At 32.8% G+C, this 15,257-nt stretch overlaps 5 protein-coding genes across 13 annotated transcripts in view; 2 read left to right on the forward strand and 3 right to left on the reverse strand.

The window, feature by feature from the left end:
• The window catches only part of LOC138131667 (uncharacterized), a 38,847-nt gene extending 33,205 nt beyond the window's left edge, over positions 1-5,642 (reverse strand). Inside the window, exon 1 of the mRNA XM_069048825.1 lies at positions 5,511-5,642. The gene's annotated coding sequence lies outside the window, so the exon portion shown is untranslated. The remainder of the gene's footprint in view (positions 1-5,510) is intronic.
• Positions 553-10,661, forward strand: LOC138131666 (uncharacterized). 4 transcript variants are annotated; one of them, XM_069048812.1, is made up of 11 exons: positions 568-1,401; positions 5,533-5,667; positions 5,722-5,918; positions 5,969-6,207; positions 6,270-6,446; positions 6,500-6,664; positions 6,717-7,245; positions 7,299-7,491; positions 7,543-8,029; positions 8,120-8,311; positions 9,577-10,661. In XM_069048812.1, the coding sequence occupies exons 2-11, from the start codon at positions 5,537-5,539 to the stop codon at positions 9,910-9,912; spliced, it is 2,646 nt and encodes an 881-aa protein (XP_068904913.1). In that variant the 5' UTR covers positions 568-1,401; positions 5,533-5,536; the 3' UTR covers positions 9,913-10,661. The 4 variants fall into 4 exon arrangements, with proteins under 4 accessions (XP_068904912.1, XP_068904911.1, XP_068904913.1 ...); XM_069048811.1 differs by having other exon boundaries at positions 553-1,401; positions 5,536-5,918; XM_069048810.1 differs by having other exon boundaries at positions 556-1,401; positions 5,533-5,918.
• On the reverse strand, positions 10,605-11,989 carry CSN6 (COP9 signalosome subunit 6). The gene is made up of 5 exons (XM_069048852.1): positions 11,701-11,989; positions 11,513-11,644; positions 11,304-11,455; positions 10,885-11,244; positions 10,605-10,822 (listed from the first exon to the last, which is right to left on the reverse strand). Exons 1-5 carry the CDS (start codon positions 11,903-11,905, stop codon positions 10,682-10,684), a joined length of 990 nt encoding a protein of 329 aa, XP_068904953.1. The 5' UTR covers positions 11,906-11,989; the 3' UTR covers positions 10,605-10,681.
• Positions 11,990-12,056: 67 nt separating this feature from the next.
• LOC138131692 (uncharacterized protein C9orf85 homolog) lies at positions 12,057-14,661 on the reverse strand. 6 transcript variants are annotated; one of them, XM_069048864.1, is made up of 2 exons: positions 14,527-14,661; positions 12,057-12,684 (listed from the first exon to the last, which is right to left on the reverse strand). In XM_069048864.1, the coding sequence occupies exon 2, from the start codon at positions 12,674-12,676 to the stop codon at positions 12,104-12,106; it is 573 nt and encodes a 190-aa protein (XP_068904965.1). In that variant the 5' UTR covers positions 12,677-12,684; positions 14,527-14,661; the 3' UTR covers positions 12,057-12,103. The 6 variants fall into 6 exon arrangements, 4 of the variants coding, with proteins under 4 accessions (XP_068904965.1, XP_068904967.1, XP_068904966.1 ...); XM_069048866.1 differs by lacking the exon at positions 14,527-14,661 and adding an exon at positions 14,322-14,456; XM_069048865.1 differs by lacking the exon at positions 14,527-14,661 and adding an exon at positions 13,568-13,770.
• On the forward strand, positions 14,044-15,244 carry Mpv17 (Mitochondrial inner membrane protein MPV17). The gene is made up of 2 exons (XM_069048871.1): positions 14,044-14,486; positions 14,560-15,244. The coding sequence occupies exons 1-2, from the start codon at positions 14,298-14,300 to the stop codon at positions 14,905-14,907; spliced, it is 537 nt and encodes a 178-aa protein (XP_068904972.1). The 5' UTR covers positions 14,044-14,297; the 3' UTR covers positions 14,908-15,244.
• Positions 15,245-15,257: the final 13 nt, after the last annotated feature.

A 15,257-nucleotide genomic window follows, 5' to 3' on the forward strand; every position in this document is an offset into this window, starting at 1 on the left:
CTACATTTAAATCTCCACTATAAAAAAGAATTCTTACAATTGGATATAGAATTAGATCCTACTTATTTCATGCGTTATTTTTTACGACACTCTGATTGTTTTCTAATCACAACGTCAATGGAGGAACGAAGCTAAATTTTGACTTTTACTAAATAATTTAAGTAGGTACTTACATATATCATTTTTGAAAATTTCCGTGTGTTAATGATTTTAATACGATAATGGGGAAGAAAATGAAATTTTTGCCGTGGTGAATTTGATCTCTGAAATGCAATTTGATAAAAAGCACAGAAGCAAGGAATGTGAATCCCAATAATCAACATTTTTCAAAAGTTGTTAATCACTAGAATGAATATTTTGTCTCCAACCAAAAGAAGAAAACTGACCGAAAAATATTTAGGCCACAAGACAAGAGGAATTTTATAAAACGGTAGTTTCTAAAAGTAAAGTCAATGATCAAATGTCAAAGGTGGATACGTAAATTCATGGAGTAGCTACGCATCTTGTTTCAGTGTTCAATCGTTCCAATTTCTTGTCTTTATTAATTGTGCTGACGAGACGAACAGTTTAGGAAAATAACTGATACCACTGTCTCAAGACCTAGACAATTTCTGATAAGGTAAAGGTTCAAATCTTCAAGTGTGTGATTAGTTGATTACAGAATAAGCAAACGTGTATGGTTTTGAGTCATTTGTATTAGGTATTTGAGTGACTGTATTATTTATATCGATATGAAAATAGCTCTTTATTTCGAGTCATCTTCCAGGAGAAGAAATTCAGAAAATCTGATCTGATGAGTAACAATTTCACCATGGTTAAATGTGACGTCACGACCTCGTGAAAGAGTATTACAATAACATGACGTCATTACTTCAGCCACGCACCTATTAATACCTACTTATTTTGTAAATTGGTGTATTTACGTGAGGACAACAGTTAGTAGACGATGTTTATTTGAATCTGGTGAAACATGCGCGTTTGAAACACTTTCATGACGAAATGAGAACAATACAAATATCAAAGCTGCCGCCTTCAGGCGTAGCGCCTGCAAACTAGCACCGCGACGCTACAGTCCACCAAGCAAACAGTCAAAGCGACTTCCGTCTGGGAGGTTCAAGAGATATCTGGCCATAAATCCGTCGTATTTATAGGGCTGCCAGTTCCACAATTCCGACCGTTCGGGAAATATGACGACGGCAAAGTGTGGTGGATGTGTATCACGTTAGATTTCATCAATCAAAACACTTAATTGCTGCCCACATTTGCACCCAACAAAATATGGAAAAATTACTGCGGTCCTAGCGAAAAAATCAAATCCGGATATGTGGAGGTGCTGTGTGATGTTACTAAAAATACGTGATTATTATTAGTTGGTGTAACACGAAAAGGATAAAAGATAAGGTGAGGCTCATTGAAAATTATCATACTTCACAAGAGGGGGGTTTGTTGAATAGAGCATTTTTTTATTGCGGGAGCGGGACAGATGTGAGGTTAGAGCGCCGAAATTTTGAACTTTGCAAAGCGACTCTGACACATCTTCGAGAGTTAGCTTAAATCGAACCTAAATTTTCTGTGGCTGGTCAAACTAAACCACAGACAGAATAAAATATAAGACGTTGCTGAAGCGACTAAATGTGTGCAGAGTTTCTAACACACGTGTTTTGAAGCGGATTTCATATTTATAAAATTAAGGACGAACAACTACAAAAATATTTGAGACAGTTCATGTTAGGAACATTATCGATTATATTTAGAAAAAATGTGGCAAACACTTTAATAGCTTCTGAAAGTAAATTACCGATTTATATTTTCGTTTCAATTTTTCTCGCACTTTTTAATAACTTTAATATCAAATGCAATAAAATTCCAGATCATACGAATTCCAGATTATAATAATAAAATTTCAGATTTTCCAGAAATACAGACAAGTGTTTACGTGACCAAATACCTACTTGTTGATCATTGTTTAAAGTGGTGTTTCGTTATTATTTAATTAATCTAAATTATTTAATGTTGTCTATGAAGAAAATTAGTTACAATAAAAAACTAAAATGCTGACTAAATATTTCAAATCTTAGGTACCATTTTTAAGAAGTAACATAGAAATAGAGTCTGCAACAAAATTAGTTTTGAACTGAGAGACTTATTTTAAATTTTGTAAGTTATGTTGTGGGTTTAGATAATTTTAAACGTGATGTAATTCCATTTGCACAACATTTCATCAAAAATCAATAAGTGGTTCTAATCAAGGTTAGCGGTTGCAATTTGTGTCAACCGACTAGATGACAAATACTCGTATGTGAGCTTTTAAAATGCAATGAAGAACAACTGCATTAATCTATTTTATTTAAATAACAGAGTAATCTAGTCGTTTTTGTTTACTATTGTATTATCGATGATTCTTCGAATGTATAAACCAGTATCTGTCCATATGTCATTGATGTTATGTTGTCGGATCATCAAAGTGGTGTGAGGTCATTTATTTTCAGAATATGTATTCTAGATTGTCTTAATCTTTTGGGCATCAAGCTGTTATGATTGAAGCAAAGTGTTGGACTAGCTTATTTGAGTCCATTATGCTCGCCAAGTTAAAATAAAAGCAGATAACAACAGCGGATAGTGCAATGGAATATAATGGAATGAGGGAGATTTGGCAAGAAACATATTTATTTTGCACAAATGTTTTAACATAAAACTGTAAGAAGAAGACCTCATGAGATTCTAAAATAAAGTGCAAAAAATTCTTTTTCAAACGAAGAAACGGGAAGATATTTAAATATTTTTTATAAGTATACATTTTGTTGAACAGTAAATTAGTATTCTGACAAAATTTTATTAATATTGAAGAAGTGGTATTTTTTAAGCAATATAAACGATATAATAGAAACTTTATGCAGTGGGAGTATAAAGTAAAGAATGTATGTCGTTAATTTTTTGCAAGAATCCTGGGACAGGTTAATTGGTATTTATAAGTGGTTATCTTTTTCCTACAGATTATACTTTTATATTCCACACAGTGACGGCGCAAGAGAAAACAACTCAGAGCAACAGAGCATTTAATGTACCGATTTAAAAAACATTTTCACCACTGGAAAGAGAATAAAAATAGCTTTAAGAAATATAGAATTTAACCCTGTTTTAACCATTTAACATACTCGTAAAACATAAACGTTTTTCATTTTGCACTATTAATAATCATCATTTATTGTTTACTGCTATCTATTCGACAAATAAATAAATAATAACATATCATTTTAGAGCACAAAGTGGAAAGACGGAAAGGAAAAAATTAAAAGTAATTATCTTCTAGCGTGTCAGTAATTAGTTATTTAATTACTTCTGTTAACTGTAAAGAGCAATATCATGAGTTATCTTGATCGCAAAAATAAAGTTTATACCTTCACTACTTCCAAGCAGACGCAAAGTCCGTTTTTCACTAAATTGTAATGAAATGTAATTTCTTTTAATAACACTTGTAACGATGCATTGTGATTAGATTATTTTTATCGTGATCAAACAGCTAGCAAGACAAATGCAAATATACCACGGGGGTTTCTCGCTGTCACGAACGAGAGCATCAATGAAGCAAGAACTTAATACTTAGTAAAATTCCAAGTTGGTAACTAAAAAGGTAAAAAATGTTGTACGTTATAAAAAAATAGAACAAACAGAACAGTAATGGAAAAATCACGTATGTGATGATGAAATCTAAGTAAAAAAATATGTAATAAAAATAACGCAACAGTAAAGCCAGACTTGAAAAAAATTGGCAGAGTTCTTATATTCAAGCTAAACTTGAACAGTAAAAATTATGCTAAATGCTGATTATGTGTTATTTCTTTTTGAGAAATAATTTATTTACATTTATTTTTCTATTATTGATTCAAAAAATTGAAATTCACGCATAAAGTCCATTCAAAAATCAAAAAACCACCAACGTCGCATTTTCCTCGATAATTACTATCGGCAACGCTGGCTAGTGTTAAATTTGGTGACACTTGTAATTTTGAGGTTAAATGTTTATTAAGTGTCTTGTTTTTCTGGGCATGTTTAAGTAAAAATAATAAGAATCAATAAATAAATTAAACGTGGTGCTAATAAAACAATATGAACGAAATTCAAAGCTATTGAATTTTATTTTTAATCGACTAAATGTTATAATTTATAGTTACCAACATAATATGAAAAATATCTACCTAGGGTTTTTTTAAATTTTACCAACCTAAAGCAACAGGTGGTGGTTTTTTGATTTTTGAATGGACTTTAGTTATCCGTGCATGAAGTGGGTCATTTTTTTACGTGTATTTTTTTTTTGCATTGTTAGTAAGATCGAAACCATAGAAACCATACAAAACAGTGTGTGAAATGCGATTTCACGCACACGACTATTTCTGTCTTTCACTTCACGCACTGTTTTTTATTAGTTACCTAGCAACATGGTCACTGCATTGAAACTTCAGAGTTCCTTCAAAAATTTGAATTTTTAATTTCAATTTTTTGAATCAATTATAGAAAAAATATTGTTTATATTTCGTGCGTGAAGATGTTTTTGTGCATTCAAAGGCTTATACTGCCTCGACCTTCGTCTCGGCGTAAAAGACCTTTTCATGCACAAAAAACACTCTCTTCACGCACTTAATATAAAAATAACTATTTTTCAAGGAGATATTCCATAAAGAACAAAGAATATAATTAGCGTTAATTAAAATTATTATTCTGCAAAGTCTTACAAGGAAATATTCCCATTTGAGAGGTCGGGTTCCCAAGAAACTGAAGATACGAGTATAGAAAGAATCCTTAGATATCCTTATATTATTGTCTACCATGCAAAATCTTAGCTGCTAATGTATAGTACGAGAAATAAATGTTTAAGTTACTTGGGAAATAACCATTTAGCAGGATAAAATAATTCCATTTAACAAATTGGTCATCAGATAATTGATAAAGTACTCAAATTAAAATTTATTTGTGCACGATGCACATCGAATGAAAAATGGCCGGTTACAAATTTCACAAAGATTAATTTTACTTAAATTAAAGACAAAATTTTTGATTTTTTCCTCATTATAAGCTTCCCTCTATGCTCGCTGAACCCCAAGTAGGAATGTTTCCTTGTCAGTTTTAGCATTAAACCATTTTTTAACTTGGTGCTAACGCTAACAAACAAAGTATACGGTGTAGAAACTCCAACTAAATTTTTTTAGATAGATATTTTTCGATATAGGGCTAAAATTCTAAATATTCTAATATAAAAAAGTACAGAAAAATAATGTGAATTTATAATAATTATTATTTCTATTTAAAATAAGTGAGACTGTAACCTGTTTTAAGGCAATTTATGTATCACCGCGTCACACTGCACTAAGCTAAAACTAGTAAAAACGTCATGTAAACCAACAAAGTGTAAATGCTTAACGGTTTTTTTAGATAATTTCCTCTATAAAATATCCGGTGGTTACAATATTATGACAAATTTCTTATCAAAACAGTTTTATGTAAATTTAGCTTACCTATATAAGTTGAAATTTGCAGTAGAATGGCTTTAGTGATGCTACCCTGTGATTTGCCTTGGTGGGACTCTGTGAAAAAACACTTAAAACGTATATCAAACACCAAGAACACGTTGGAACTGATAGAAGGAATGCAAAAAATACACGATATCTGCAAGTACGTTTTAGCAATAAAAACGATAAAGAAAAACCGTAATTATCATATTTTTAGTGTCAGTTTGGACCCTGAAGAAGATACCACAGATCCCGATACATTCGTAGGCTTTTTGAATTTTTTAGATAACGATCTTACCAGTGAGGAACGAAGCAATTTTTTAAATAAAACTTTACCAAGCATCGTAAAACGCGCCTTAAAATTAAAAGAAAACAAACCAAAAGATGGTCTACATTTCAGTTTACAGCAGCAACGTGAGGGTTTCCCTGCGTAAATTTGAAAATTTTTAATTTTTTATTTATAGCTGATTGTACGGAACTACAATACTCATTTGTATCGTCATTAGTAGCTAACGCCTTCTTTTCAACATTTCCCAAGCGATCCGACAAGAGTCATCCGACGTTACAAAATTTCAACTTCTCTCATTTTTTTAAACATCTACACAACAATGTTCAAAAGTCAAAACTGAAAAGCATTTTTTATTATTTCGATTGGATAGAGAATAACGATAATGCTAAAGGGTGCCTTAAAATTTCGCGGCAGGTTTGTAATAATGTCAAAATATATATTTCTTTCCACAATTTGTACCAGAATGTGTATTTTAGGTGATGACGAGTAAAGAATGGTTGACAATTGAAGACTGGTTAGAATGTAGTTTACCTCTATGTCCTTTACAAATAAAACATGAAGGCAAACTTGAAAGAAGCGAGGCGGAATCAGTACAAATTTGTTTTGCTAGTTCAAAAATTGGTGGCCACGTTTTGAGTGATGGAAATACTCAGGTTGGTTTGCTTGTAGTTAAAATGTAAACCCCATTAACATCACTTTCTTTCAGGAATGTATAAATTTAGTTACTTATCCAGAATTATTAACAGTGTTACTAAACGTAGAAGCTTTAGAAGATAACGAAGTGCTAACAGTAGAAAGAATTAGGCACATTTCGCGAATAGTCGACCCTAAAAACCGGGCTTGCTTAGAAAAACTGGAAGTTCCTCAAGAGGTACTTCTCAAAACCTTAATTAAAATTTTCTCAATAAATTATGTTAATGTAGATGACAATCTGCTGTGTAGATGCTGACGATTATAAAAAACTGCCTATAGGGCAGTACGAAGAAGACAATATCTTGAGGGAACTCAATAAGTGTCTTCTAGCCTTCCAACAAAAGCAATTTCAAAACAACGAAACATCGCAAAATTTACATCAAAATAGACAAAGGCGACTGTCGCCGATAGGAGAATCGATAGGATCAACGCAATCGGATCCTCCTGTAGTTCCACTAATAACTCAACAATCTTGCAGCACAAATAGGAGTGGATCTCCAACCTCATTATGTGATAATAATAATATTTCTAACAACAAACTTCGTGTTCAATTAGAAATTGAAAAGAATCTCCAGAAGAAGGGTCAAATCAATAACGAAACGCTGATCAACAACCGGCGGGGAAGGTTCATAGTGCTGGGCTCTTCTGGAGAATGTCTTCCTGTTACTCGACAGCCTTTAGAGTCTTCGAAAAGTATTTACTCCAGCTGTGAATCTAGTGAAGAAGAGTTTGTCAGTGCCAAGACTAGCTTAGATGACGGTATATTTCCTGATTTGCAGATACAAGCGTCACTTTGACTGTCCTTTCTTCAGGTAGTGAAGATGAAAACTTTCACAAACGCTACAGTATAGATTTAGAAACTCCAGAAAGACGACATACGTTTGCTCAAAGACTTAGAGACGCTTTAAGGAGAGAGGTTTCAGACAATTTTACCAGTTCAGAAGAATCAAGCTACGCAGTAGGTATTTCTGTTGCGGGCTCCGACGTTCAAGATCGCCAAATTAAGTGAGTCATCAAAGTGAATTTTGTAACAATTTTTTCTGATTGTAAATTTAGAGTGAAACGTGGCGGATCAACCGGTTTCGCTCTTAGAGAAGACTCGTTAGACGAAAATTTCCTCCAAGACTCTTTACAACAAGAAAGACAATGGATAGACAAATTTAAAAGCAAACAGTCCGGACTCAGCCGGAAAGAGTCGAATAAATCATCTGAATACAGTTTCAGCACCGAATACAGTTCAGAACTGGAAGAGGTTTACGAGCAATTTTCTAGATGGTTGCAAAATCCTATTTTGGAAACGGAAAAGGGAACAAAGAAAGAGCTGGAAGGGAGGGAACTGGCAGTGGTGCAATTTGCTGGATCGCTGTTGAAACGCACTTTAAGTGAATCATTTGCCGGAGTTCCTGTGCCATTAGCCGAAAGTGCCGATTCATCACAAAACGCAGAAGATTACAGTACAAATAAGAAAAATAAACTGATTTTAAGCGCCAAGTCTTTAAGTCTCGAACTCGCAAGGCAGAAGCACAAACTGGCGGCTCAGTTAGTAAGTATGTTTAATGCTTACGAGCTGTCAATTTAAGAATAGGAAAGGCATGTAGTAGAGAATTTTATCTGAGGTATTTTTTATTAACAGATTGAAAGTAAAGAGCCCCTAGACGAGGAGAAACCTAATTTCTCTTCGTTAACGAGTGAAGTAGAGCCTAGCAATATTTTAAATTTAACAAGTAAAAAATATAGGGCTTGGTTTATATCTTGTGTTAACGAAGCCATCGTCCAAACCCTAGAAGATGTTTCTTTTAATGTTAATTTACCTCAAGAAAAACAGGTAACTGGTAGAAAAATTGCTTAACACGGACTAACAACTATATACGCCCATTTTTTTCTTTTTAAACTAAACATCTTAACATGCCTTTCTTTTTCTATGTTATCTACCTCTAGTTAACGGAGTTGTTTAGCGCTTCCTCCAAAAATTGTCAACTGATTGTTCTTAATCGTACAAACTGCAACACAAACAATGTCAAGAAGCAACACATTTTTGGTGGAAAAATTCGAATCCCTTAAGGGTGGGGGTTTATCTGATTTGAAATGGTCGAAAAACGGTGGTTTTTAAACATCCATATCCTTAAAACCACAACAGATGAAGGCAAGATGAAGAGCCCCATACTTTTCTTTTTTCGATTTCGTTATAAATAACAATAAAATAAATTGCAATTTGAGGACTATGCAGGAAACTGTAATGCTAAAACCTAATTCGAAATTAACAAAAAAAAAAGTATGGGGCCCTCGAATTTTAAAGCGTTTGGTGCCATCAACGTGCTTCCAAAAAAATCATAAATCTTATACATAATTACATAAACATACGTACGTAGATACGATTTTACCACTAAATTCCCATTTCAGGTAAAAGTAGCCCAACTGAAAAGCCGTTTATTTCATTTCAAATATTTCAAGTAATGTAACCTGAACTACAGGAACTCTGAAATTTTCTTCCGGTAAACCCTACCCTTAAGCACCCAAATAAATCACAGTTTTTAAATGCACTCAGCCCAATAATAAGTCCCATTCATCTTTGTGAATACTTATTCACAACATACCTATATATCATGTTTTTTGTATGCGTCTAAAGATGTAAATTATACAGGTGTGTCAGAGTTGCACGGACATATGGGGTTAAAAACGCTTAGTTTGCGATATAATCAACAAAAAACGTAAAAATAATTAATTACTATATGAATCCCTTGGATTTTATGGGATCATCTGTGTATTGAATAGGGGGGGGGCGAAATTTTGACAATTTTTGTAAATTGTACATAGCTCCTTTTCATGTCTGTACGTTTCATCAAAAAATTCCACCCAATTACTTTTGTTGCTAGTAAAACTTTTCAGTCGATTATCTCGCAAAGTAAGCGTTTTTGACCCCATATGTGTTAAGAGTTTTATGCTTATTTTTGATCATACATAGAATCAGCCCTGAAAGTTTGTCGGTGGAATTTTGACACACCCTGTATAATTTTTGGAACTCGATTTCTCATTAAAAAACATCCAAACTGGTATTTTCACTGTTGTTGAAGGTTGAAATTTACGTTGTAGATATCTCAAATAATCCAGAAATCCGAAAATGGCCTAAAACCTGTCAGCACTGGTAATTGGGGTTGCGGTTCCTCTAAGTGCGGAGATGTACAATTAAAAGTGATAATTCAGTGGTTAGCGGCGAGCGTGGCCGGCGTTCCAACTCTCAAATATTACACGTGTGGTCATCAGCAGTTGGTTAAATTGGATACGGTTTGCAGAATACTCGTTGACAGAAAATGGAGTGTTAAAGATCTTGCTCAAGCCACGTTGAGGTATTCGAATCAGGTGCTGCAGGGACGAGAAGTCAACGGAACTTTATTCGAGGAATTGATTGGTATAGAAAGGACTGTTTAATTTAAGAATCGTTACACTCAAAGAACGCGCCTATCTAGTCACTATTGAATTGTTATAGGTATAGAGAAAAATTGTAAGTAAGTTAATGGGAAGTTGACAAAACCGCAAGGATGAAAGGGAAAACACATTCTTGTCTTTTTTAAAGTTTATTTTTGAAAAAGTGCTTCTATCAATTTCTACTTGTCGTTTTTATAATGCTAAGTCGTATTTTGTTATTTTATTCATTATGAAATGTACAAAAAAAGATAGTTGTAAGAAATAATTATTATGTAATATCAGTTACTGGTATGTAAAAGTGCCGTTGTTTGCAAAAATTATAATGAAATATATTTTATATTTTACTTGAAAATAATGCAAACAGGATGGCTTTTTCGTGAAAACTTAATGTTTTATTTAAACATTCAATAAACTAAGTAGTTTTGTTATCGAATTTTATTTCGCTTATGATTTCACGATCGTCAAGACAAAAAATAAACGTCACGTTTTTGAAACATGATTATTTGCGTGTTAATTGGTTCAGAGTTATGCTGCTGTGATATAATCACTTAAAAGCTATCCCGTCACGCTAACATCTAACATATGAAATGACGAAAATACAAATTGTGGTCTTCCCAACTTTTGATACAGTATCAACGCCTTTTGTAAGCTACTTTTTGATAAAAATTGCCGCAAATATGTAAAATAAAAGACAGTTTGTAATATTGAAGGATTGTTTAATAGAAACTTTAATACACAACAGAGAATGATAATGCTGCTTGTTTTATTTACTTTAGAAAAAAATTCCTCTCATTCGCCTTCCTAATCCTTGTCTGTCATACAAAATATTGAATTTATTTACAAATTGATTGAGATCATTACATCCCTTTGTTAAAGTTCCTAAATAAGTCATAAGACCTACATCATTACATTGCTGGCAAAAAAAAAACGTGAAATTAGTATAAATGTAAAAGAAAAAAAAATGTAATGACTTACATTATAGAAATCCTGTCTAAATCTGGAGCTTTGAATAACTGGCAATCGGTGACACAAAGAGTAAGCATCTCTCAAAATTTCATGATTGGTAGGTAACTGACCACTTTGAACAGCCTTCATATATTCTAAAACAAGTCTTACTCGTGAATGAAGCATTTTAATAGCACTATGCTGAGCTGTTAGATGTTCTGCAACTAATGAACTTTCTCCTGAATCTGTGGATGACATCCTTGCTACATGATCTACACCTATTCTTTCAGCTTCTTCAGTTGCTAAAGTGTATGTTAAATTTACAAACAGCATTGTTGCTTCACCCCCAACCAAATCAATTACTGATTCATAAAGAGCAACAGGTAAATGCTAAAATTATATAACTTTGCAATTAAAAAAAAAAGGAAAAAAAAGTACATTCATTTTACATCAATGTTTTTGTCATAAGGGTTTAGTTTCAGCAAAATTGGAGATTCATTGATGTCACAGATCTGTTTGTGGATTTTAATATCAGTACTGCTTGGAACATCACCAGTTGTATACCAGCCAATAAAATCCATATCACTAAATACTTGTTTAACTAAAAATCAAATGATAGGTAGTTAAAAATATTAAATATTGTAATCATTTATAGTACACTGCTCTTCTTTCATGTTGTAGTAATCTCTATCAATTATAACATCTCCACCTATCATAGTAAAAACAAGCTCAAAAGAATTCATGATTTCTATATTTCTTCCCTTTTGTTTACCAATCAAGGCGCCTATAACTACAAATATTAACATGTAAAAAAATGAAAATCATTACATAATGAATAAAGTACACCTTGTTGAACAGAACCTTCTTGAGCTTTTTCTCTTGTCCAATGCTCAGAGACGTTCATTATTACAAGGGGATGTAAGGAACAGGTTACTGAACCAACAGCTCCTCCTGCCATTACATTTTTTTCCGTAACTTCCACAGGATTATTTACACCGTCCGTAGGGGCTGAATTATCAACCTCCATTTCCATGGATTCTTTAGAACTCATTTTGATAATTCAATAATTTCATCGGCAAATTACAACTCTTTTGGTTTGACAAATAAGTGACAGTTGACGGATTCGGCTGTCCGCGAGTGGCGACATCTACTTCGTTAACCTAAACGGCGCTAAACTTAAATTAAAAGCAAATAAAAACGACTTCATTTTAAACAACGATTTTATAACAAATTATTGCCATTATAATTATCAATCTGACAAATCAAAATCATCAAAATCACTATCGGAATTCAGCTCGTCGTTATTACTAATTTTAAGTTCTTCAAGTTTGCTTTTCAAATCTTCTTTCTGTTCTTCTTTACTTTTCTCTTGAGTCCCCTCCTCACCGTTTTGTTTACTCATATATCGAAGAAACGTTCTTCTTTTTCTTTCTGGCAATGACTGCAGTAAATTCTTCATTTCATTATCCAACTTTAATTGTTCTTGATCGTTCGGTTTTGTTGTGATAATCTCTTTGGACTCGCAACATTTAGTACAAACACCCAGTTTCATCCCACAGTCAACGCACATCACGTGATACGCTTGTTTGACCTTTCTTTGATCACATTTAACGCATTTTTTGGGTTGCGTGAGGGGTTTGTACTTTTTGTATTTTATTTTCCACTCAATTATTTCTTTACACCTTACACAAACATTACTAACTTGAATAGTGTTGATCAATTTTGTACGGTGACTTGTATCGTGAAGATTATTTTTGAAAGCAGTTTTATTCTTGTGTTTCTGAGGGCGACAGCGTTGGGTATTTCCTCTTTGTGTACTCATATTGTTTTCTGAAATTAAAATTACAATGTAGAATCTACCAATATTTTTTGACGTTTTACCAGTTACGTTCATTTATGATATGAAAATGAAATAATGTTATTTCACGTATGGATGTTATAGTGACAGTAATGAAATAACTTAAGTGTTCCAAATGTTTATTTACATTTTTCGCTTTTATTACACCCGTAATAATTAAGTTAAAATTAACCTAATGTTACTTTGTTTTCAAAATATCATCACGATTTAGAGATAACACCTTAGATTCAAGTTTCTGTATTTCTTCTATTTGTTTCTTGATAAGTTTTTCCAACTCTTTGTGTTTGTTAGCAATTAACTTAAAAAGCTGCTTTTGCTGAGTGATATATTGTAACGTTTCATTGTGAGCTAATTGTCCAACAGTATTTATTGTGACCACAAAACTGTCCAATTCTTGCCTTAAACCAGAACCCAGTGTCCTATATTCAGGCAAACTATCCCATTTTTCTGACAGAGCACCGGCTTTCGAAGCTTCCTTAATAATGGTCATTTGTTTGTTTAAGCAATCTTTATAAGCTTTGCTGACTTCTATAATTTTGACTTTCAAGGAATCCAACACTTGTGCAACTGCAGATTCACCCACCTCGCAAGCTTCTTTAAGAACTAAATCGAAGTCAGCCATATCACTTTTTGTGTTACGATCTTTCAGCAAACCAGCGGATGCGAGAAAAAAGAACTTTGGACGATTTATGAGTTTAGGAAACGTGCAGAAATGGAGTGGAGTATTTGCTGTGAGAATTCTTCTCAAGAAATTGCTTCTAATTAATCTGCGAATCATTTTCATCGGCGTTTATAAAAATGATTTTATAAGTTTATCTTAATAAAAAATTTAGAACATTTCGTAATGAAGTTTACCTGAAATCCACGAAAAGCTCTTTAAAGTGATGAATTTTGGTATGGGGAAAATTAATCTACTTAATGATGTTGAGTAAAATGCCACTATGAATTTTTTGACATGTACGGATCAGGATGATTAAACTGCAGTTTTTTTGTGACATACACACCTACTTCTAAATCACAAAAGTAAAGCTTAAATCATTAGATTTAGTCATCCAGTTATTATTAATATATATTAATGTAACTGGATGACTTTGAAATTGATGTAGCATATAAAACTGACATTGTATATTGTATAATCTTCAAAATGCAGATACGTATTTTAATTTTCATATTAAGAAGTTTAACTCACAAAAAAGTAGAAGAAAACTAGACCATATAAATACATTTTCTCCTTTTTTAAATTTCCCGCGATGTCAAATTTATAAAGTAAATGGTAGGGAGCCTATTTTTTCATATTAAATACTCAAAAAAAAAACTACGCGCCACGTTTTATTTTAACATATATCACAATACTTGTAGGGCAGTTAACGTAACTGCTTTTTATAATTAAAAAAATGCTGTTTTTTAAAGGTGGCAGCATCGTAAACTTAGTAGGTCATGTGTTGACATTTTTATCATCGAAATGTCACAAATTTGACTGTTTAACCTAAAAATCTCAAGAATGATAAACATTTTTTTTTAAGTTTCAAGGGCATTTCATAGTACAGACAAATTCCAATTTAAATACGTTCAAGTTAATTACATCATGCGTTGGTTATGGAATGCATACCGAAAATCTTTACATCGGTATCCAAACACAATCCAAGCGCTACAAACAGGTGTACTGGTCGGAAGCGGAGATATAATTTCACAAGTTTTTGTTGAAAAACGCGAAATAAAAAACGTGCACTGGAGGAGAACACTGCAGTTTTTTTGTGTGGGTACGTTTTATGTGGTGAGTCTTTTACGTTCCAATTTCTAAAATTTCAGCTTACCTCGTGCAATCCTGAATAACAACAATTTTACAGGGACCACTTTTATCGGTGTGGTACAGGCTGCTGCACAATTATGTAGGAAGTGGCGGGAAATCTGTTGCGCTTAAAAAAGTTGCCCTGGATCAAATCTGTTTCGCTCCAGTTTGTCTTGCTGGGTTTTTAGTTTGCGTGGATACGCTACAAAGAAAATCTTTCGACGACACGAAAAAGTCATTTAGAGACAAATATCCTGACATATTAATAGCGAATTATAAATTGTGGCCTGCAGTTCAGTTAATTAATTTTTATTTTGTGCCTTTGCATTTTCAGGTGTTATATGCGCAAATGGTAGCTTTATTTTGGAATACCTATATTTGTTTTAAGACTAGACCAGATGACTAATTAAAGGCTCTACTTTGCCAAATTTAATTTCAGAATTCCAAGTTTTACAATGTACAAGTCATACACGTGTATTATAGTTCTTCTGGAAAATTTGTTTGCTTTGAGTAGGACCAAACTGTAGCTCTAGATTGCCTTTCTATTTTATATTATTTTTTTAAGATATAATTCTCTACGACATTTTTTATACACATGGGGAAACTTTCTTTCTCGCAATAATTCCATTACACAGTATTAATAATTCAAAGCTGTTTTTAGCAAAGAACTTTGTACCGGTTTATTTTATGTTCTATTTCTATAGCTGTATCAATAAAAAAATATAGAATGTTATTTTGGGTAATACTTTGTTTCTA

This window comes from Tenebrio molitor, chromosome 5 (assembly GCF_963966145.1).
Source record: "Tenebrio molitor chromosome 5, icTenMoli1.1, whole genome shotgun sequence".
Taxonomy (NCBI): Eukaryota; Metazoa; Arthropoda; class Insecta; order Coleoptera; family Tenebrionidae; genus Tenebrio; species Tenebrio molitor.

Bases quoted from the DNA above. Each gene is read 5' to 3' on its own strand.
- LOC138131666 (XM_069048811.1), top strand. From the start codon at position 5,537: ATGGCTTTAGTGATGCTACCCTGTGATTTGCCTTGGTGGGACTCTGTG. The intron at 6,208-6,269 runs GTTTGTAATAAT...TGTGTATTTTAG, and splicing joins GCCTTAAAATTTCGCGGCAG to GTGATGACGAGTAAAGAATG. The intron at 6,447-6,499 runs GTTGGTTTGCTT...ACTTTCTTTCAG, and splicing joins TGAGTGATGGAAATACTCAG to GAATGTATAAATTTAGTTAC.
- CSN6 (XM_069048852.1), bottom strand. From the start codon at position 11,905: ATGAGTTCTAAAGAATCCATGGAAATGGAGGTTGATAATTCAGCCCCT. The intron at 11,645-11,700 runs GTGTACTTTATT...TAATATTTGTAG, and splicing joins AGAAGGTTCTGTTCAACAAG to TTATAGGCGCCTTGATTGGT. The intron at 11,245-11,303 runs GTAAAATGAATG...ATATAATTTTAG, and splicing joins CTTATGACAAAAACATTGAT to CATTTACCTGTTGCTCTTTA.
- Mpv17 (XM_069048871.1), top strand. From the start codon at position 14,298: ATGCGTTGGTTATGGAATGCATACCGAAAATCTTTACATCGGTATCCA. The intron at 14,487-14,559 runs GTGAGTCTTTTA...ACAATTTTACAG, and splicing joins GTGTGGGTACGTTTTATGTG to GGACCACTTTTATCGGTGTG.